At 35.8% G+C, this 23,888-nt stretch overlaps 1 protein-coding gene across 4 annotated transcripts in view; it reads right to left on the reverse strand.

The window, feature by feature from the left end:
* LOC128248076 (uncharacterized) overlaps nucleotides 1-23,888 on the reverse strand; it is an 82,149-nt gene that overhangs the window by 14,279 nt on the left and 43,982 nt on the right. For all 4 annotated transcript variants that reach the window (XM_089353274.1, XM_089353278.1, XM_089353273.1 and 1 more), the window contains exons 18-22: nucleotides 18,607-18,651; nucleotides 16,341-16,473; nucleotides 11,001-11,103; nucleotides 7,421-7,455; nucleotides 2,740-2,842 (exon numbers count right to left, since the gene is read on the reverse strand). In XM_089353274.1, coding sequence (XP_089209400.1) covers nucleotides 2,740-2,842; nucleotides 7,421-7,455; nucleotides 11,001-11,103; nucleotides 16,341-16,473; nucleotides 18,607-18,651 — 419 coding nt within the window. The remainder of the gene's footprint in view (nucleotides 1-2,739; nucleotides 2,843-7,420; nucleotides 7,456-11,000; nucleotides 11,104-16,340; nucleotides 16,474-18,606; nucleotides 18,652-23,888) is intronic.

The raw sequence follows: 23,888 nt of genomic DNA on the forward strand, positions 1-23,888 counted from the left end.
AAACTAGAATGGAACACTAACACACACCACTAACAAACCACAAACCACAGCATGTGACAACATGTTACCCATAAACCAATAATAATATGAACAACGTATAATACAATACATAGATAAACAAATGGAATTAAATACTACATACGCTAACAAAATTTAATTAAACACAAAAAAAAACACACACACACAAGAACAAATAAATAAATAAAAACAAATACAAACGAACACGTATTAACAGAGAATATAGGTGATACAGACACTCCCCATACACACATGCACTTACAAAAGACACAGACACATTGAAGGACACGCATGCGTAGACACATACAGTAGGAATACAAAATACAAAATGGCTGATAGTTAGCAAGGTAAGACACACATAAGAAAGAAGGAAACAAAGGACCACTGATGAGGTCACAGAAGTGTGACGAAAGAACTCTGGCCGAAATAAGATTAAGATTAATGTAATATAAAGCTGAAGCAAATTAACACCAAATATACAGTGCGTGTGTTTTTATTGGCTAAACTGGCAATATGACCATCCCCAAGTACAACAATATATATATATGCATATATATATATATATATATATATATATATATATATATATATATACTACTTTTATATATATATATAACTAAATATTGAAATAACATCTATCTGATTATGTACAGGTGGGTGTATGTGTGTATGGGTCTGTGTCTCTATGTGCGCACGTGTGCTTTTGTGTGTCTCTGTGTATTTATATTTGTAAACCTGTATGTAGTTTTGATATGTATGTATGCATCTATTGATATCTTGACAAAGGGTTACGTTGCATAATAATCAAAAGGAGTGCAAAGTGTACTAATAATCAATCTGATGCTTCGTTCTGTGTACTGAACACTTTACAGCTACTCTCTATACCATGTTGTCATTCGATGCCGTATCCTCTGGTCTTCAAAATTTACACTGATTATAATACTGTGTTGTAGGAAAAACAAAACGCAGAACTTAGTAAGTAAATATAGCTTATAAATTGTAAAATTCAGTAAACTGAACGAAGATCCTTTCTTTTATCAAGTTTCCCAAGATTTTAAACATTTAATCAATTTCTCGGTTTCCAAAGATTTATCTTCTAAGAGTGCATTGCTGAGCTGTTTTACACATAAAACCTCGTATGTTTCCATCAACGAACGAAAAAATGGAGAAGCATCCGTCTAGACACATAGTGCCCAAGAAATAGTTGTTAAAAATTGCTCCAAATCACACGCTGTCATACAAAAGTGGGGGCGGGCAATGAATATTTACCTTTTAAAGTTATCTCTACAAATTTTATATACAAACTAGAGGCAGCACCGAAATTTACGACGTTTCGTATAAGAATACATCTATCCAGAAGTACGATGGCAGACAGAAAAGTAGACATGTTCGTATACGATTTGACGTAACTTTCAGAGCTGACACTGATTTCTAAAGAAACTCTGTAGAGTTAATTTAAAAAGGGATTGAATCACATTATTAACGCATGTTGGACATAATATTGACTTTTAAGCCTTTACTATACTTGCTAGCATAAATAATGGTAGCATAATGAAAAACGGTGTTCCTAACAGTAGAGGCAACATAAAAAAAAAGAATGAAATAATACGCGCATGTCTTATGAGGAATGGCTTTTATCCAATATTTCATGACAATCGGAAATGACAGTGAAATAAACATAATAGGTGATAGCATAGGTGAGTTGTTAAGAAGCTCATTTTGCAACCATGTTGCTTCGATTTCAAGCTCTCTTCCCGGTTTCTTGAGAAAGTAACTTTAAGTATAACCCTGAGATGACCTGTGATTTATGAGTGAATTTGGTAAAGGGATCCCTTGTGGAAGCCCGTCGTATATGTAAATATGAGACTCTGTATTTGTCCCTTCCCCACTGCCTGACAACAGGTGCTGTTTTGTTCAGGTCCCCATAATTTAGCTGCACCACAAAATATGCTTACAGAATAAACGCCAGACTTAAATATAAGTGCTGGGTCAATCCGTTGGACAAAAACTCTTGAGGTTGGTGCCCCAGCATGTCCGCAGTCTAATTACTGAAACGGGTAAAAGATAAAATAACAACATACAATATTATTAATCAGATATTTCATCCGCATAATTTATCGACCGGCTAAGGATTGTAGTAATATCAGCACCATATTATGTTGTATAAACGAACAATGCATTGAATAAAACATCTGCAGATACATTTCGTCACAAAAGGAAACGATATAGTGAGGGCTGGAAACTTTGTGATCATAAATATACTTGATGTCAAAAATGAACTGGTATCTATTTTGAGCAACATCGAAAATATGAGGGGGTAAAGTCGACCTCGACAAAATTTGAGCTTACAACGCAAATTCAAACAAATTTGGCGAAGTATTTTGTCCGCGAGCTAGCGATTCTACCAGCTTAATGCCTTCAAAAGAAAATGTAATAATTGTTTCAAACAAGACCAGCAATTTCGGAGGAGACATAATTCGATTACATTGATCCCAGTGGTTAAGTGGTGCTTATTTCAACGACAATTGAAGAACGAACGCAAAGTTGACCGAATTGAAATTAGAAATCACAATATAACGTCAGAAGAAATGCCGCTAAACATTCTGTCCGCATGCTACCGATTCTGCCAACTCACAGCCTTCAAAAGAAAACTTAATTAGATCGTCATAACATTGAAGGGCATCGCAATAAGTATGTTTAGTTACAGAAAAATAAACTTACATGAACTTTAACTTCCTCGTACCCGTCGGAACTTTTGTTAGTAGCTTTATTCTTTGTCGCCCAATCTGGATCGATTTCGTCGTAACGTTTATCTTCATTTGAACTGTGAAATACAAAATATTGTTACAAATAAATATATTTAAATTATCTGATATCCATCACTCGCTCCTTTGCGCCACATGAGCTCAACTCCCCTCCCCTCTTCATCTAACCCCCTCCCCCTGTCTCTCTCCACCACCCTCCCTCCTACCACCCTCTCTCCCCTCTCCTCCCCCTCCCCCCTCCTGCACCGACTCCTACTTCTCTGTACGTCTCTTCACCTCTCTTCACTCCTACTTCTCTTCACTCCTACCTCTCTTCACTCCTACTTCTCTTCATTCCTACTTCTCTTCACTCCTACTTCTCTTCACTCCCACTTCTCTTCACCCCTACTCTTTCTCTCCTTTCTCTTACTCTCTTACTCTCTTACTCACTTACTCTCTTACTCTCTCTCACTTTCTTCTCTCTTACTCTCCCCTCTCTCACTCTTACTCTCTTACTCTCTCACTCTTACTCTCTTACTCTCTCTTACTCTCTTCTCTCTTCCTCTCTCTCTCTCACTCTCTTCTCTCTTTCTCTCTCTCTCACTCTCTTCTCTTTTTCTCTCTCTCTCACTCTCACTCTCTTCTCTCTCACTCTTTTTCTCTTCCTCTCTTTCTCCCTCATCCCATACCCACCTTCCCCCTCTCTTATATCCACCTTCCCTTTCCCCCTTCATCGTCAACCCTCCCTCATAAGCTCATCCCACTTCACCCCAACACACTCCTACTCTACCTTCCCACTCCACCCCATCCAATTCCTTACCCCCACCCCTACCCACATACCCTACCTCTACCCCCACCCTCAGCCTAACCCACACTCCACCCATGCCTTCCCCACCTCCCAACACCCTCACATCACACCACGCACACACTACAACTGACCAACTCCTTTCTCTCCTCCCCATTTTCACACATGCATACGTCAAGATCACCAGCATTCTCTCTCTCTCTCTCACACACACACACACACACAAAGCTCCTCGTTCTTCGATCACCGTTCTTTCTCCCCCTTTGTTATCTCTCCCTTTTCTTAGCTCTCCTGTGTAAACTTTCTAACTTCCGGTCAGCAGAAGCTATGATAGACCGTTGACCAACACCATTCAATTTTTTTTTCTCCGTGTTTTTCTCCTTGTTTTCTCCGTATTCTTTCTGTTGAAGAGCGTAGCTCGAAACGTTAAAGACTTTCCGCATTCCCGAGCGTCATACTAATACATCCTTTTGTTGTTTACACCACCTGTCCTCGTCTGTTATTGTTTTTTTTCGTACATTCTCCCATATATATATATATATATATATATATATATATATATATATATATATATATGCATAGATATTTATATAAGGGGCATTACAACAAAATAATGCCACACACTGGACTTCCAAAAATAAACACATTTAGTACCGAATTGAGTTATTTAAAAGAAAGTTGGTATTCTTCTGTTGGTTGTTTTCCTCGCATTCGGTACTAACTGTGTTTATTTTGGGAAGTCCAGTGTGTGCCATTATTTTGTTGTAATGCCCCTTATATAAATATAAACGAATAATTATATTCTTTGGAAAAGAAATTTCTTTACACACTGGCTTCCTGTATATATATGTGTGCGTGTGTTTGTGCGGCATGTGTGTTTTCTGTACTCTGTTTATCACTTTGTCTACGTTTTGTTTGCAATGTCCTGTACCCAGATATGCATCTATATATACAGGTAGATGTAAGTATGTACATACATGTACGTATATATGCATATACTCATTTATTATATATATATATATATATATATATAGTAATCAGTGTGCAATGTTCTATCAAAAAAGAAAAATATGTGTCACTAAATATGACTAGGGTGTTAAAAACACTTACATTGCTAGAAATAAGAGCTAAAAATGTTCTAATACTGTAGTCAAAGCACATAATTGTATACATATGTACTGACAGGAACTATAATCGAACGGAAAACACCGATCGAGAATTACTTATAACGACCGGTCAGTTTCAGCAATTTCCGTTACCTCATCGGTATGGAGTGGCTCGACTTCGACAGCTTCGGGCCTGAATTCTCTGTCAGTATATGTTTTCACAATAAAAATCTATGCATGATTTAGCAACTCACTGAAATGTATACAAAAAAATTAATATCGACAGCAGTATGCAATGTTTTACCAAAAAGGAAAACTATGATTTTTCAATGAATATGGCTAGGATATTAGAAGCACCTACATGGTAGAAATAAGAACTAAAATGTTCTAATGTTGTAGTCATATAATTGCATATAATTATATACTGATATAATTATATATATATATATATACTGATAGGGGCTATAATTGATCGAGAACACCGATCGAGAATTCTTTATACTGTCGGTCATATATATATATATATATATATATATATATATATATATATATATATATATATATATATATATATATAATACATTTAGTACAGGGAATGACAGGACATTCACTGGACTATCAAATATTTCAATACTGACTTCAATACAAACGTTGCCAAATAGTAACTAAGGATACATAACTAATAGAAATATACGATATAATGTATCATGTTAATTGATGGACTGAGAAATGCAAATGGTGGAGCAGGTGACTTAAATGAAATTCAAGTATAGATATCCAAGATAATGTTAAAGTATAAATTACTCCTAGTATTAAATAATATTCAAATGTGACAGGTTTACTTAATTAATTTACAAAGTATAGGTCTAAGTAAATACTTACACGTAAGAGATTAAACAGTAATTATTCAAAGCAATTTGAAAGGAAAAATAACGGTAAAATATAAAAGGAAAAAATGCTGAGTTCCATATTACCTGAAACATAATCAAACACACCTTACCATATTCAAATGATGGATATGGGTGTAGATCTTGTTGCACTGAAATATTAGAAAAACTAAAATGTGCAGCTAATGTTCTTCATATATTCAGTGACTTTGGGTAAAATACTCACCACACCAAAATTACTTTTTTTCCCCATATAATTTAAAGTCAAAAACTAAATTGCTTTGAACGTTAACTACTTAATCTCTTACCACTAAACATTTATTTAAGACTATTGTTTGTAGATATAGGACTAGTGAAGTCTCAGAATTTTTCCGATGAATATCGCTGACACTTTTATGGAGGTATGGTAAGGAAGCGAATTCTGCTTCGAAAGGTGTGTGTTTCCAGCAGCAACGAACTGTTATGAACTGACATTAAATCCAATAGTTTCACATAGACATCTGAATTGAGCCTAAAAGCATGTTAAAAAATGTCGGGCGGGTAACATCACCCACACGGAAGACGCACTGAAAGTCCCTCACAGTTTAGACAATTTTTTTTATGACACTGTATCACATGGTTTGTTGGCACACCTTTTGTCTGGGTGTCGCGACAAAATTTCTTTTCATTTTAGGAGATCCAGATCATCTTCCACTCAACAGGATGCCTCAGCTTGGTCTAGCTTTCGACAAGCGGTTCCTTTTGGCTGTCCGAATTAGTCAGGTGCACGTAGTCAGCTACACCGTGGCAACTTCAACACTCATATCAACTCGACACATGCCAGGTTCCAAGGCTCGGATCAACGCTTTCTGTGTCCCTTCCCGGTGACCACCTTATCGTAGTTTCCACAGCAGTTGTCTACGTTACGCCTTACAGCCTTTGCAGTGTTCTCAGAGCATAGAGCAGCAATCATTATGTTGTAATTTTGGCACCCGAAGCGAATCATCATGATACAGGTAAGTTCTTTCCAATATTCAGATGGCTACCCGACCTATGTGCCAGCTATCTTTTTGTCAAGTACAATTTTATTTATGTTCTCCAAAGTGTTTGCCTATTCACTAATACATAAAGTTATTCCTTAAAAAGTGAAACATGAAAATATAATAAAAATTTCTACCAGCAGCTTGTATATATATATATATATATATATATATATATATATATTGCAGACATAAGTTTCATAAACTACAAAATATAAATATCCATACTACCACACTCTTTATCTTGAGTTGAATATACGTGAAGGTATTTAGAATGCCCAAACTTATTTCTGAAAAAGTGCTAAGCACTGATGGTGATCATAGTCTAATCAATAAGCGTAAGAGCGAGGTAAATGCCAAAAAATAGGGTAGGGGCAGTGGGACCCTTCAGAAATTGAACCCGCTTTACGATATTCCCTGCGAGTTCATGGTATGAAATTCATTGCCATTGCTCCGATTTGGTCGCTACTGCCATGTATTTAATCTAAAATGCAGTAAAAATAGGGGGTCAGTGGGGTCCTAATTAGGCGGCCCTTAAAAAATAGACCCTCTTAAGAATTCCCTAGAATTAGAGGAGTTACTGGTTTGATTTCCGTTGTCCTTGCACCAACGGTGTAGGAAGAGTTACGAACATAAAAGCGTAACGGCCAGAGAAACATCACTCAATTTTATATTAACATATATATATATACATACATACACACACGTATATATATATATATATATATATATATATATATATATATATATATTAACAATACTTGAGAAACTGAAGTTTGACAAATCTATCCTTGGGCGCCTATTAATTACACAGAAAAGAGAAATGATAAAAATTACTCACAACGTCTTCATTGTCATGTATGTGTTCACATTAGCCTGAAATAAGATGTAAAATATTAAACAGTGCGTTTAATTGATGTTAGTTAAAAAGCATTGTATTAACATACTGTTTTATTTATTAATTGCCGATGGGTAGAAATCAACTAGCATTAAGATGCGTTTGAAGGTGAGCGTAGCACATTCATTGCTAGAGATAAGCATCAGAGACCCTTGTAGTCACAAGCATAGCACACGTCTATGTACTGAGAGGGAAGTTAACCGCCCCACAGTGAATGAGTGTATTATATTGCGTATCAGCAGTAATACACCCTCGCTGAACCTAACCCAAATTGTACCTACCAGAATAAACCATAAGAATCAATAGTTCAACTATCAGCGATGGAGTCATACTACTGATGAGCTTTAATTTCAAGTAAAATTGGCTTGCCAATATAGTAATCTCGCTCGCTGTGGGTGTTAAACTCCCGTGTTAGTACATAGACTTGTGCTATGTCTGTGACGATAAGGGTCTTTTTCCCTTGTTTCTAGAAATGTAGGTGTTACAGTGCAACATCAATCGATACATACATACATACATATATATATATATATACATACATACATACATATATATATATATATATATATATATATATATATATATATATATATATATATATATATATATATATATATATATATATATATATATATATATATATATATATATAATATTAGGGAAAAAATTCGAAATTTACAGGGAAAAATTCAATTTAATTTATCAAAAATTAAGTTTCACAATATCAGCATGCAAAACTAAATGCAGTACCCATTAAATACACCGGACCTGGAGGGACTGCAATCCCAGAAGCAGAGACAGTGCGAGACCTGGGCATTTACATGAGTAATAATGCATCCTTTCATATTCGTGTTGCTAAATTGTTAATGAAATGCAGGCGACTGACCGGATGGATTCTTAGAACTTTTAGAACTAGAGATCAGGAAACCATGATGGTGCTCTGGAAGACACTTGTTCCAAGTCACTTTGACTATTGCTCTCAGCTATGGTCACCAACCAGTGTCAAATTAATCTCAGAACTTGAGGCAATCCAACGAAGCTACACGAAGATAGCCTCTATGCAGCATATAAGCTATTGGGAAAGACTCAATAGATTAAGACTCTATTCCTTAGAGCGTAGACGAGAAAGATATGCCATAATATACATCTGGAAGATACTCGAAGGAATCGTCCAAAACTTTAGCATCGAAAGTTACACAAATAAAAGAACTGGACGCCATTGCATAGTGCCAAGGACTCCAAATTTGCCATCAAGATGTAGGACAAGATACTGCAATAGCCTGGGCTTCAGAGGTCCACAGCTCTTCAATATCCTCCCGAAGGACCTTAGAGACCTGCATGCGGTGGATGTAGGTGTCTTCAAGATGAGGTTGGACCTCTGCCTGTCAGGTGTCCCAGATGAACCAACTTCACGGCAGGAGGTGCAGATGAGAGTAGCTGCATCAAACTCTCTCATGCACCAAATGTCAATTCCTGAATTAAAATTCGTGAATTAAAATTGTGTAGCAACACCAATTGGTGGTGCCCCAGCATGGCCACAGCTCAAGAGCTGAAACTAAATAAAATGAAAATGATAAAATGAAAATATATAATTTAGAGTAAAAAGAACCACAATTATTTTTAATTCATCCATGACAATCAACAATCACATATAGAAAAAATTAATAAGTAAATACACTAAAAGGACTTATAATAAAAATCAAAAAAGTACAAAGTAATAAATATTAAAATAGTAAAAATGACTACACGTGTTTAATAACCATATTTTCAAAGGAATTTTTTTTAAAAATCAAATAAAAAATCAAATCGATCGAAAATCAATTCTATTCAAAAATATAGCTAATCGCCAGGTCAAAATACAATAATAGTAATAATAATAATAATAATAATAATAATACTAATGATAATAATAATAATAATAATAATACTAATGATAATAATAATAATAATAATAATAATAATAATAATAATAATAATAATAATAATAATAATAATAATAATAATAATAATAATAATAATAAAATCAATGTATATATATCGGCAAATATGTTTATCAAATGAATTTATATAAAAATACATATTTTACCAATAAATAAAAGAAAATCATTTAACAATATTACTGAAAATAAATGCAATACTTATCTTATCGAAGCTTTAGTTTAAACTAAGATTTTTATACGTTATACTTTTAACTTGGCGTTTATTAGAATTAAATCACGTGAAAATATGGCGTAATAAAAAGTAATAGAATAAAGAGATATATAAATATGTATTTAAGTTTCTTTTATAAAAGCAAAATCTTTTTAGCTGTAATCATAATAAAAAATTAACTGTATTCTAAACTTTTACTGAAAAATTTTAAATTCTAAATAATTTCAAAGTCTAATAAATTAAAACTAAAATGCGTAAATTGGATAATATACTTGAAAGAAGCTAAAATACTATAAATTAATATATTTACATTAAATAAATTAATCAAAATATTTAGATTATTTATTTTATAAAAATCATAGTATCATTTAATTATTAATATATAATATTCACTAAAAATATTATCGTACTAATTAATACACACTTTACAATACAAATTACAACTACTACAATTACTAAACATAAAAATAGGGTTTATTTTGAATCGATTTGATTTTTTATTTGATTTTTTTATTTTCTACTTGAAAATATGGTTATGAAACAAGTGTAGTCATTTTTACTATTTTAATATTTATTACTTTGTAATTTTTTTCTATTATAGGTCTTTTTACTGTATTTACTGATTAAATTTTTCTATATGTGATTGTGGATTTTCATGGATGAATTAAATAATTGTGTTTTTTTACTCTAAATTATGTTTTATATATATATATATATATATATATATATATATATATATATATATATATATATGTGTGTGTGTGTGTGTGTGTGTGTGTGTGTGTGCGTCTATGTGTGTGTGTGTGTGCGTGTGTGTGTGTGTGTGTGTGTGTGTGTGTGTGTGTGTGTGTGTGTGGTAGTAGTATCACCACCATATTACGCTGAATAAACGTAAGACACATTTCGGTAAATTATTGGAAGAGTAAAAGAAACACTCGGTTTTGGGATCCTTTTTGATTATAAACTTACTTGGTTCTTAATTTATCAAAACTCCGGAAATACGAACGGCAAAGCTGACCCCGACGGATTTTGAGCTCACATCGTAAAGCCAGATGAAATGAGGCGAAAAATTTTGTCCACGAGCGAGCGATTCTACCAGTTTAATGCATTCGCAAGGATATTTAATAATTGCTTCAAACCAGCAATTTCGAAGGAGAGTGTAAGTCGTTACATTAATCCCAGCACTCAATTAGCGCTTATTTTATTAGAACTGGAAGAATGATTGTAAAGTCGACTTCATTGGAGTTTGAATTCACAAGGTAACGCTAGAAGAATGCTGCTAGCATTTCTGCCATCACATCACCTTTACAAGAAAATTTAATTAGGTCGGCATAACACTGAAAAATATTTAGTTACAGAATAATAAGCTTACATTTAGTTCAATTTCATCGTACTGTACGGTATCTCCTTTCATATCAAGACTCTCTCCCTGCAAACGTTGAACGCTTTTTGCGCGAATTTTATCTACTTGTACACTGTGAAATATAAAATATTGATATACATAAGTATATTTAAATATTTAACATCTATCTATCACTGTATGTTATGTGTGTGTGCGTGTGTGTGTGTTTGTGTGTGTGTGCGCGCGCCAGCTAGTGCAAACACACTATCTTTAAGATAACATATTTTAAATTGGTTTCATGTCATTCACTCATATTAAATAGTGTATATGCCTAAGTATACATTTGGCATGCAGGTGGGAAGAATGCTGGTAAGATATGCATTATGAATGCAGAACGAACACAAATAACGGAAAACATAGGAAAATAACGGAAAACAGGGGCGTAAACACACCTACATCGGTTGTCAAGCAATGGTAGGGAGACAAATACAGACACACAAGAACACATACACATATATACATACAACAAGCTTCTTTCAGTTCTATCGGTTGTCCAATACCGAACCGCTGAGTCACGGAGACGTAAGCACTCCAGCATCGGTTGTCAGGCGATGGTGGGGTGGACAAACACAGACACACAACCACATGCACACACGCACAGATACACACACACAGACACGCACACACACACATATATATATTTACGACGGGCTTTTTCAGTTTCTGTTCACCAAATCTACTCACAAAGCTTTGGTCGGTCCTAGGCTATAGTAGAGGACATTTTCCCAAGATGCTACGCAGTGGGACTAAACCCGGAACCATGTGGTTGGGAAGCGAATTTCTTACCACACAGTCATTCTTGTAGAAAATTTCATAAAAAATATCCATTTTTCTAAATGTTATAAGGAAACAAAGTCGGTGGAGCACATATGCGTACGTATGATGCAGCTATCTCCTTTCAGTCACTGATATCATTACGCATGCGTTACCTACAGCTCTTAGTAAACGTAGTAATACCTCCACCAATAGCGTATCTCCCCTCTAAGAACAATGGGGCGTGGGAAAGGCCTTAACGATGAAGAAGAGTCTGTCATCATCAAGGAAAGTGTTAAAGGCACCTCTCTTCATGTCGTTGCGGTGAAGATAGGTCGAGGTGTGGGCACGGTTAGACGATTACTTAAGGACCTTTCACTAATGAAAAAAGACTGTGGTAGCTAGGGATTTAAGGAATATTGGCTGCAAGTTACGTGGAAAACCTAGACAAACAAGCAAAGCTATTTTCAATACCTCCGTGCTTCTTCATGCACTGAAAACCATCAGAAATCGCATCGTCAGGACCATGGCTTCCGTGCGAGAAACCCTGAAACTGCCTCCTTTAACATTCCGTAACGGGAATTTGAGATGTCTTTTGACTTGTAAAAGCTTTCGTACCCGGGTTAAGGAGTTAGTACAGATGGCATTAACCGGCGCCGTTATTAATCATAGGTGATGGTGTACCCTCAAACGAACCATTCGTAAGTCAAGATAACACTAGAATAGAAGGGACTTTAATTATGTAATTAGATGATGCCATGTAATTTGGCTCTACATCCAGAGTGGTGGCGGCGAAAACGGTTGTTTACCGTCATCTCAAAGCCATACACGAAGTGTACAGAGTCAGAGCTAAACTTCATGCGGTGGGGAGACAGGGTTTTATGTTGCCGGATGGACACGTTGTGTTGAGAGTCAGAGAGGCAGAGAAGCCGCTATCAAGTCTTTAACGGCGAACAGGGGCGTTCGATGGAAGGACAGGAGCAGATGCATACGGCTTTTCAGCAGCATTTCGCTCTGTTTTTTCTCGCCGATGGGCGTGGCTCGCGGTACGGGAGGTGGAATACTGTGAAGGACCGATTGCGGCTGCTCTGGTCAAAGAGGTGCTGGCTGAGTGCTCCAAGGACAAATCGCCGGGGCTGGATGGACTGCCCTATAAATTTCATTGTAGCATTTCGGACTTGTTCGGGCACTGGCAGGCCTACGTCTACACAAACTGGTAGCAGAATGGGAGGATTCCCAGCTCTGTGAGACGAGGAGTGGTGACGCTGATCAGAAAAGACCCGAGCAAGAGAGATCATATTAGCAATTTTAGGCCCATAACTCTATTTAACGTAGAGTTAAAGATTTTGGAAAAGGTACTAGCTAAGATGTTGGCGCGTGTCGCAGAGAAACTTGTTGGGAGGGTGCAGACATGCGCCATCCCAGGCAAGTTGATCCATAACAAACTCCATCTCGTGCACTACGCCTCCGAGAAGGTGTGTAAGTTATCTGGTAAAGGTTGGGCACTGGTCCAATTAGACCTGAGTAAAGCTTTTTATAGGGTAGACCAACAGTATCTGGCGGCAGTCCTCTTGACGGCTGGGCTAGGCCCAGATTTTCGTAGTTGGATCACTGCCATTTATGGCCGTATTAAATCTACAGTCCAGATAATCGGTTACCTGTCCGTACTGTTTAGCATCAAGCACTCGGTTCGTCAGCAGTGCCCACTGTTTTCGCTCCTGTACGTAGTGGCTCTTGAGCCATTGCTGCGGAGTTTGGAGAGTTGTTGTTGTTGGGGGGGGGGTATCCCCACTGAACTAGGATGTGGTAAGTCTGTTTCTGCATATGCAGATGCCGACACCATCACCGCGTCTAATGAAACTCAGCTACCTTGTGTACACGATGCTATCAAATGATACCAGGCTGTGGTAGGAGAAAAAAATAACAAGGACTAGTCCATCAGCTTGCAGCTCGGCACCCGGATAGGCAAGACGATACCGTCTAGTGTCGTGAGGAACGCGATGGAAGGTCCTGTTGAAGTTGATTGGAATCTGGTTTGGACCGGATTCCCAGACGAAGAAAAATTGGAGTGAGGTGGCCTAGAGGGTGGCGGCCCCTAATACGGACCTGATCTCGAAGGGTGCTATCCCTGAAAGGGAAGGTGGAGGTGGTGCAGATGTATATTGCATTTGTAAACACCTACCGTCTGACCTTTGTTCCTTGCTCTGATTCATGACTAAGCAAGTTGGAACGCTTTCTCTTCCGCTTTTTGTGAAGGGGAAGAAAACCATACGTGAGGAGCTCTGTCTGCTGCCAAAAACCGCTAAATGGTGAGTTAGGGATGCCGTGACTGATGATGTGAAAACATGCGCTGAGGCTGAGGCACCTCTGGCTCTACTTTGAAGGTAAACGGGTGTGGAATCCGCTGGCGGAGACATTCTTTCGCGACGGGCCTCCTTCGAGTATTTTAAACCCCGTTTCATAAAACTGCGTAACTTGACTGAATGGCAAAAAAACATGCCGACAGGCACTCGTGTTAATCCACAAGGCGAGCAAGGCCGGCAGCGGGAGTACTACCTCGATATTCTATAGCAGGCTATTAGAGTTCATTTGAGATGACGACCTAGAAGTCACTCTGGGGTCCGATGAGGGCTAGTTTGCCAACCTGTTCAAAAGAACTTTCGTGCCGAGGTAGCTGGATAACTACAAGAAATCCCTGACCTGACAGTTGTATAGAAGTGCTTTACCTGTTCGTGATAAATTGTCTAGGCATGGAATATTAGTGAAGCCCCTACCCAAACTAAAAGCGTAAAATTGTACGTTGTAGCCGGTGGACTTCAAGGGCAAGGTTTAAAAGTTTTAATTATATTTAAATAAATCAACATATTTTAAAAAATCATTTATGAAACCATGAACAGTTCTTGTTTGTGATATCCTGTATTGTCCCCTCTATGTCCGATAAATATTATAATAAAGAATATATCGCTAGCAGACGAGGTGTCCATTACTGAAGAGTAACAGAATGGCCCGAAACCAGGACTGGTCTACTTATCCTGTCGCTAAAAGGTGGTAGGGATTTACACTCCTGTTCGCAATTTATCATTGTATACAGCTCTGCATCGTTAACCAGCTGACTTCTTGGAGTGAAAAAATCGCAATAGAGTTCGTTCGAACGGCAGCTATGTTGAAGTGGCTACAAATATCAAACACACAGACACACACAGATACACACACACACACACACACACACACATAAAACTCGGAGTTTTATCATGGCTACCGAATAATTGTCACATATTTTACAGATATATATATATATATATATATATATATATATATATATATATATATATATATATATATATATATATATACCGCAGTAAGCACATAAATGTGCAACAAGCTGGAGAAAAGAGTACTCAAATACCAGAGGTAGAGTAATATGCTTTATTTAAAAGCAGCAGAAATATAACAAAAAACTGGTACTCAGAGTTTCACGTTCCCGTTCCTCGGACAGTTTTGTTAGAAATCTCCAGTTCACACTTAATCCTATAGGGGTTAATGAGAAGCATATGTGGCAATGTTCGCAACAAAATCCTGAGCATGAATACAAATCAACTAAACGAATGCACGGAGAATAATTGTGTTACTCAACGGACATGTGAGACAATTTCGAGGCTGCTTCCTTGACTATAGAGCTTATCCTAAAATGAAAAAGGTCATTGCTGACTGCCAGACAGTGATAATGTCAGTCACTATGCATGTAGAAAAAATAGTTAACAAACTACTGCTGTCACAAATAGCCGGCAAGTTAATGCAGCGAGCTGGCAGAAACGTTATCATGCTAGGTGAAATGAAATGCTTAGCGGTATGCATTTCGTCTGTCGTTACGTTCTGAGTTCAAACTCTGCCGAGGATGAAAGGTTTGCCTTTCATCCTTTCGGGGGTCGATAAATTAAGTACCAGTTGCATACTGGGGTCGATCTAATCGACTGGCCCCAAAAATTTCGGGCCTTGTGCCAAAAGTAGAAAAGAAATGGCCGGGAAACTGTGTGAAAAATTCGTTATTAACGGCAGAAGGAATATCAGTTCAAAATAGTATTCTGTATATCTTACTTAACGAGAATATGCTGTAGAAAACCACTCAACAGCAGTAGTTTTCTCGAAAAAGCATCCCTTATAAATGTATAGTACTTAAAATCGCAGAAGTATATAAGTACAAGAAAAACATCTTGCAGTGGCAGTTGAATTGTTATATTTAGATTTCTGCATGTTTGTTCGGTTATCTGTAGGAAGTATCCACTAGCAGCCGAATGCTTAGGCAACTTGGGTCTCTACTGATATAGGAAAATGGGGTGGGGGGGGGTTAATCAATACAACAGATAGGCAGTAAAATGGCCAGCAGTTTGGATAAAAATTCATTATTAGCACCAGAAGCAGTATTAGTTCAGTATAGTACTCTCTAGGTCTTACGTAACGTGATTATACTGTGTACAAAACATTAACGTTAAGCAATATTCGTCGTTTATATTCATCCGTTAACAGAGAAGGAAAACAAAAAGGTATTGATCATCTTACCGATCCAAAGTTTTCGTGCTACCTTTAGCGTTTCGCTTTTTCCATCTAAACCAGAAACAAAGCAAAAGCACGAGAAGAAATATAACTGTCGCAGAAATTCCAATACTAAGACCGAGAATTAAATCGGAAGAATCTAAAAAACAAAAAACACAATAATAATAATAATAATAATAATCAGATTTTCAATTCAATATGTTAATCTGTATTTTACTTTATACAAGTGTAAATAATTTGGGGATAGATAAAGATTTGGGAAAAATATTTCTTTTCAAAAGCGCTAGCTTAATACGGGGAGGCAAATTCAGTTGCAGTTAAATTACCTGTTTGTCGGAGAAAATATAATGTGTACAATTGTGAACAGAGTTCATGAAGGATCGCGCATGATGTACCGATTTGTTCGTTGTGGAGTTATGCTTCTACGTCTTTTATCAGTATTCAACCTTTAGAACTATGTTGTCTCAAAGAATCAGATAATATGCATATATCACATTATGCGTTTGTGACTGATATATTATTGATATGCAGCTTTTGATTAAAAAAAAATCATACTCGTTCCTTTTGGAGCAATCCCTCTACCCTAATATTTAGTAGACTGGCTCTGATTTTCCTTCAGACTTCATTCCATTGTGATTAATGCCAGAGTACTTCCCAAATCTATGGTCTGCAGGTATGCGCAGATTTTGTGAGATTTAGGTCATACGAAAAGCATATAATGCAGTCCCTCTGTCATATGACATAATTCGGTACATTAAGTTTGGTTATTAAAGGTGAGATCTAGCACGCAGAAATTATGAAATAGTCACCAGCTTCATTCATCACTAAAATAATCTAAGTGGTTCATAGACCATTTGGGGTCTATTTCTTGCAGACTGGTGTTAAAATCATTCAACACCTTCATTATTAATATAATATATACTTACATATATATATATATATATATATATATATATATATATATATATATATATATATGTGTGTGTGTAAATATATATATGTACATATACATATATGTATATATATATATATATATATATATATATATATATATATATATATATATATATATATATATATATATATATATGTATAAAATATATAGTTTTAGGGAAAATAACCAAGTTTCAAGAACTCATCGATGAAAATCCACTATCACATATAGAAAAATTAATAATTAAAAGCACAATAAATGAGTATAATATAAAGTAAAGTAAATATCATAAGATAAATATAATATCATATATATATATATATATATATATATATATATATATATATATATATATATATATATATACACATTTGTTTAAAAAAAACTCGCCATTGGCTTCTACCACTGCCTCCAGACGACTTCAGAACCTCCTGAAACTCTTCTGGAGATGGTCTTGTTTAAAGTTGGTGGATACATCCATATTCCTTGCTTCAGTTCATATTTGGTGTTACAAGGAGTTTTGTGTGTCTCTCGTTCAGCTGCGCCCCACACATAATAATCATAGTGTTGCAGTCTGGGTAGTAATCTGGCCAGATGTTACCCATCACACCCTATGTATGTACACACACACACACACACACACACACACACACACACACACACACACACACACATATATATATATATATATATATATCATGTATCATATCATATATGATAGATTAGTGAGTGAACAATAGTGTTGGGGTAATTGCTTAATTCTAAGTCTAGATAGCCCAAGTTTCGTATTGTTGGCAATACAATGTATAAATGATGGCATAATTTATTTGTAAGGTTAATTTATTGGTATCAGCTATGAAACTTTTATGAAGGTAAATGGTGAGGCAATACAGGTCGTGATGATGATAATTATTCGTTCCTTCATTAATAGATGTTGTGATAGCTAAAGTAGATGCATAGTGACGGAGATGCAAAAGACTGCATGTAGATGCTTAGTATCAAGCAAGGAAAACATTTGAATATGTTCTTAAAGAGGTTATCTGGGCTAATTCTCAATAATTAACTATATGCTAAGAGCTACTTCCTTCGTTTATGATTCTGGAATCTTGCAACGAAGATAACACACAATATTAAATGGCATGTCACTAATAGCTAAAACAACTAATTTTATTTTTATTTTTAGTGATGTATAAATCTGGTGGCCTTACGTTCGAACATTAAATCATCCTAAATGAGACCTATTTCGGCTCAAAATATGCGAGCAAAATCAACATGCGTTTAACAGACGTTAAGAATAAAAGACAATGAATAGTGAGAAATTTAGAAACCACTATTTACCTTCTTTTGTCACTGGTACTGTCGTCATAACCTGGGTTGTTTCAGCTGGAAAACAAAGATAAGATCATGAAGCCAATCTACCAAACTATAGTCCAAAATACCTATAGACATCTAGTTGTCTTGAAATGTGGCAAAAGTACTAAAGATCGAATTATTCCAACACTATTTCAGAGAATAAAGTCTAATAACTAAAGACAGAAAGGTCGTAGTAAATAAAAGTAGAAATGAGAAAGAAAATGAACGTTGAAATGTCTACAAACTATCAAACATCACAATATATATCACTCTCTAAAAGGCCTGACTGTAAAGTTTGTATCGCGTGTCGCTGTTGGGTCACTTATCAAATTGTTTTCTGACATAGGTCTGCGCATGAATACCAATAGTTCTCCACACACACACACGCACAAACACACATATTGATACTCACAGATATACATTCTTCTGTTTTATCGTCTGTGTGTATTATACATACACACACACACACACACATATTTATATATACGGAGTTCATGCTTGCATGTGTATGTATATTTATACACATATTAATGTATACATGTGTGTGCGTGTATGTATGTGCCTGACTATGAATATATGTATGTGAGTGCATGCATAAAATCTGTGTTCATTTTTTTAAAGTGGAAACAAGAAACAGGCTTTAAACTCAAATTGATTTCTTCTATTAAGGATATAAATATTGTTTTGTTCCTGCACCATCTGCAAACTTCTGGGCAGATCCATTATTCGCTGCGCAAAGAATTTCTTGACTTTACTGGCGTAAACACTTTCAGTTGAATTTTTACATCCTCTGCAGAGCTGAAGTACTTTCCATTCAATAAAGGTCGGAGAGAAGAGAAACTGGTTAGACAAGAATGACAACAGCTTCCCACCCATACACACTTACACACAGAGAAACACATACTGACACAAATGTATTTCGTGTGAGTGTTAGCGTGCGTGTTTCACTATGCATGTTATACATACATTCATACACACACACACATATGCATATACACGCATACATGTATAATTCCTATATATATATATATATATGTGTGTGTGTGTGTGTATATATATGTATGTGTGTGTGTGTATGGAATACGTGTTTATATGTACACACACACACATACATACATACATACATACATACATACATACATACATATATATATATTATAATCTAAGAAATCATAATTTATTTACAATTTTATAATAATATAATATACGATGATATAATATAATGAAATGATAGAATATTAAATGTCCATTCTGATTGAACTAGCACTGTCATGCATTAAACTATGCATTCTTCAGGCTCATGTAATTGTGGTGACATTTATGTTTTACAAGTTACACCTGTGGTGAGATGGCTAAACTGTGTGCCTTAAATACATTTGTATAGGATCTAGAATATTAATTTTTGCAAACTGTATTCTGACCAATCAGTGTGTGATTTTACTAAATTACCTAAGTTGATTGGTATTTGGTTTCGGTTTCACGGTTTGTTGAACACATCAAGAGACCTGTATTTTGACCCTGACCAAATTAGTAATCGGTGGGCTATTTATTTGAAATGTAATAAACATCTCCCGGTGATTTTTACATTTCAATTATCATCATTATCATATCCTTTATTATTGTTGTTGTTGTTGGTGGTGGTGGTGGTGGTGGTGGTGGTGATGGTTGGAGTAGCTACGATGATAGAACTTTAAGCCCCAAAATAGTATAATTTTTACTGACTTTTTTTTTGACTTAGCTAGTATTTTTCTGCTATCATCATAATGAGCAACTTTAGTAGTTTTATTGTTAGTGGTAGAAGTCGTAGCAGTAGAAATAGTACGTCTAAGAATTAGTATTATTGTTTATTTAGCTTGGTTTGAAATTTATTAATAAAGTTCCTTTCTCTCATTTTCTGGGGACTTTTTTTTTACAATTTTACTTGGACTGTGTAGTTTGTAGAATGGAGATATATTTTCCGAACGCTTGTTGCTAGATTTTTACTCAAAGATGTCAGATATTATTTTATTTTGGGGTATAAAGTTCTATTACCACAGCTACAAACCACCACCACCACTACCACCACTGCCGCCGCCGCCGCCGCCGCCGCCACCACCACCTCCACCGCCACCGCCGCCGCCACCGCCTCCACCTCCACCGCCCCCCACCAAAACAAAAGCAACAACAACAATGTTAATAATAATAAAGGATATAATAATGATGATAATTGGAATGTAAAAATCCCCGGGAAATGTTGCTTATTACATTTCAAATAAATAGCCCACCAATAACTAATTTGGTCAGGGTTAAAATACAGGTCTCTTGATGTGTTCAACAAACCGTGAAACCGAAGCCAAATACCAATCAACTTAGGTAATTTAGTAAAATCACACACTGATTGGTCAGAATACAGTTTGCAAAAATTAACGTTCTGGAGCCTATACAAATGTATTTAAGGCACACAGTTTAGCCATCTCGCCACAGTTGTAAATTGTAAAACATAAATGTCACCACAATTACATGAGCCTGAAGAATGCATAGTTTAATGCATGACAGTGCTAGTTCAATCAGAATGGACATTTAATATTCTATCATTTCATTATGTTATATTATCTTATAATTATATAAGATTGTAAATAAATCGTGAAAATCAAAGTTGGAATTTCTTCTGTATGTTCTTGTTTAAAGTTGGAAAATGCTACCATAATCCTTGCTTTCAGTTCAACTTTGGTGTTACAAGGAGTTGAGTTCGTCTCTCGCTCAACTCTGCCCCACACATAATAATAAAGTAGGGTGCAGTCTGGGATTTAGATGGCCAGATGTTAAGCGTGATGTGGTCGCAGATATTCATCGAACACACTACCATTGCGTTGTTGAACCCTCGAATATTACATTTGAAATATTTTGCTTCAGGGTTTTTAGAAAGAAAGAGATCAGCAAGTTCGTTTGGTAACTCGAGGATATTTTCAATTTTTATTATTCCTGATTTACAGCATATACCAAAATTGGGATTGTTCACTGTTCCTCCAGTACGCTCACCAATAAACAGCAAAGCATTGCAGTAGTGGCAGTGCACTTCCATGAGGCCAAAACTATAGCGAGCAACGTCAACGGGAACCTGTAGAAGTCCATCTATATCATATTGTCGAGCTATACTAAGAGTCAGCCTATTCTTGATTTGTAGACATCTTTGTTGTGCTGCATTTGTCTTAAAATCTGCTCGCGTTGTTCTTGTGAGAGTTCTTGTGACATTTCTATGCTGAGCAGCATTTTGTTCTAAACTTTGCTTTCTTCGCTCCTGTGATTGCGCTAATCAGAACTGACTCTGTCTTTCTGTGTTCCTTTTACGTTGCACTTCTTTCCATTCTTGAGATTGCCTCAATCTTCGTAGTTGCTGTCTCAAACATTTTCCAGTTTTTCTAGGATTGGACCGTTCCTCTTCCATGGACAAATTTTAATTAAATATTTATTAATTAAATAAAATAGTATGAAAAGAAAAAAAAACATAATAGAGAGGCAAGATATTGTATTATGATGACAATATTTGTATCTTATTTACACAGCGCGAGATATAAAAATAACCAAACTTTCTCACAAACATTCACATGCATACTTACACTTGCGCTCGCACGCGCATACGTATTGTTTTTATCTGACACCCACAAATAGGAATGAATGAAAGAACATTAAAATGTATAACGAATACTTTGAAAGAACTGTTGAAACGCTACTCGCATGTAACGGTAAATATTAAGAATTAAGTATCCCTCGGCAAGAACTTAAAACATTGGTTAATGTTTACAATATTACCCGGAAACAAAATTTTCTCAAACATAGTGCAATGGATATGAATTAATGTGTAGGAAACGAATATGAAAAAAAATGTACGGATAGCAACGGCGGCAGGGTGAGATGACCTTTTTCTGAGGGAGAAGGGAGAGGATTTTGGAAAATTCACAAGATCTGAGTTTTTCGCCCATAACTTGTTGACAGTTTATCGTGGATAACGGGCATAAATCCAAATTTTAAATATTCCTTTGAATATTGACGAGCTTTTTTTTATTTGAATCAAACACTAAAAAATTAGTCTATGCTAATTTTTTAAACAATTTCTTCAAAAAGGTTTCAGTATAAACTTTCGGAAAATATCCTCAAAAAGAAACAAAAAATATTCAGTGAATCTTCTCAGTTGTAAAAGCCTTTGTATCAATGATGGAAGTTTTATCTTAACTTTTTGCTGAATTCACAAACTGTCTGTTCATATATATACGCGTGTGTGTATGTGTGAGTAACCAGTACCATAAATCTCTATCTATCTATCTAGCTAGCTAGCTAGCTAGCTAGGTAGACAGACAGACAGACAGATAGATAGATAGATAGATAGATAGATAGATAGATAGATAGATAGATAGATAGATAGATAGATAGATAGATAGATAGATAGATAAAATTTACGACTGTGGCGAGATGGCTAAACTGTGTGCCTTAAATACATCTATCTATCTGTCTCTCTGTCTGTTTGTCTCTCTCTCTCTTTATCTCTCTCTCTCTCTCTCTATCTCTCTCTCTCTCTCTGCCTCTTTCTCTTCCTTCACTGATGCTACCCTTACTTCAATTTCATTTCAACCCATTTCACACCATTCAGTTCTTTCGTCCCTCACCCCAACACCATTTATTGCCATACTCTGCAGTACAACATTTTTCTTTTGTGCCTAGATTTTTGTCACCAGAGATAAAAGAGTCAACACTTTTAGACACATAAGTTTGTCTCCAGTTTATTTCTCCATAGGGAATTAAGATGGCATTGCTTTCAGTACTGACCAGTTCTATATTACATACACGCACGCACGCACGCACACACGTACACACACACACGCGCGCGTTTGTAATTACCTACATGTTTTCACATAATACAAAATGGAAAGAAATAATGTGTTCCCTCTTTAGTGACACCAGATCTTATAAATATGATGAAAACGACCTACTGTCTCTAAAGTGTCCAAAATTTGATACAATTATCCATAGAAGGGATTTATTAATTTCAGACAATGTATTGTATTTATTCTGGGGTTTCAACTTGAATCTGTTATGTCGGCTGCAGGATATTGCTTTGAATGTATTACATCATTATTATATCACTTTAGTAAGCTGGTGTGAAAGGGGATAATCCTTTCATACGAAAGACATTTGTGTACCGGTTCTTAATCCATGCTCATTTGGAGACGTACACATGACGCATCCATTTCCAATTAAGTTTATTTTCACCTTTTTGATGCAACACTCTATTC

The sequence above is a fragment of the Octopus bimaculoides genome, chromosome 6 (assembly GCF_046866305.1).
Source record: "Octopus bimaculoides isolate indiv1 chromosome 6, ASM4686630v1, whole genome shotgun sequence".
NCBI lineage: Eukaryota > Metazoa > Mollusca > Cephalopoda > Octopoda > Octopodidae > Octopus > Octopus bimaculoides.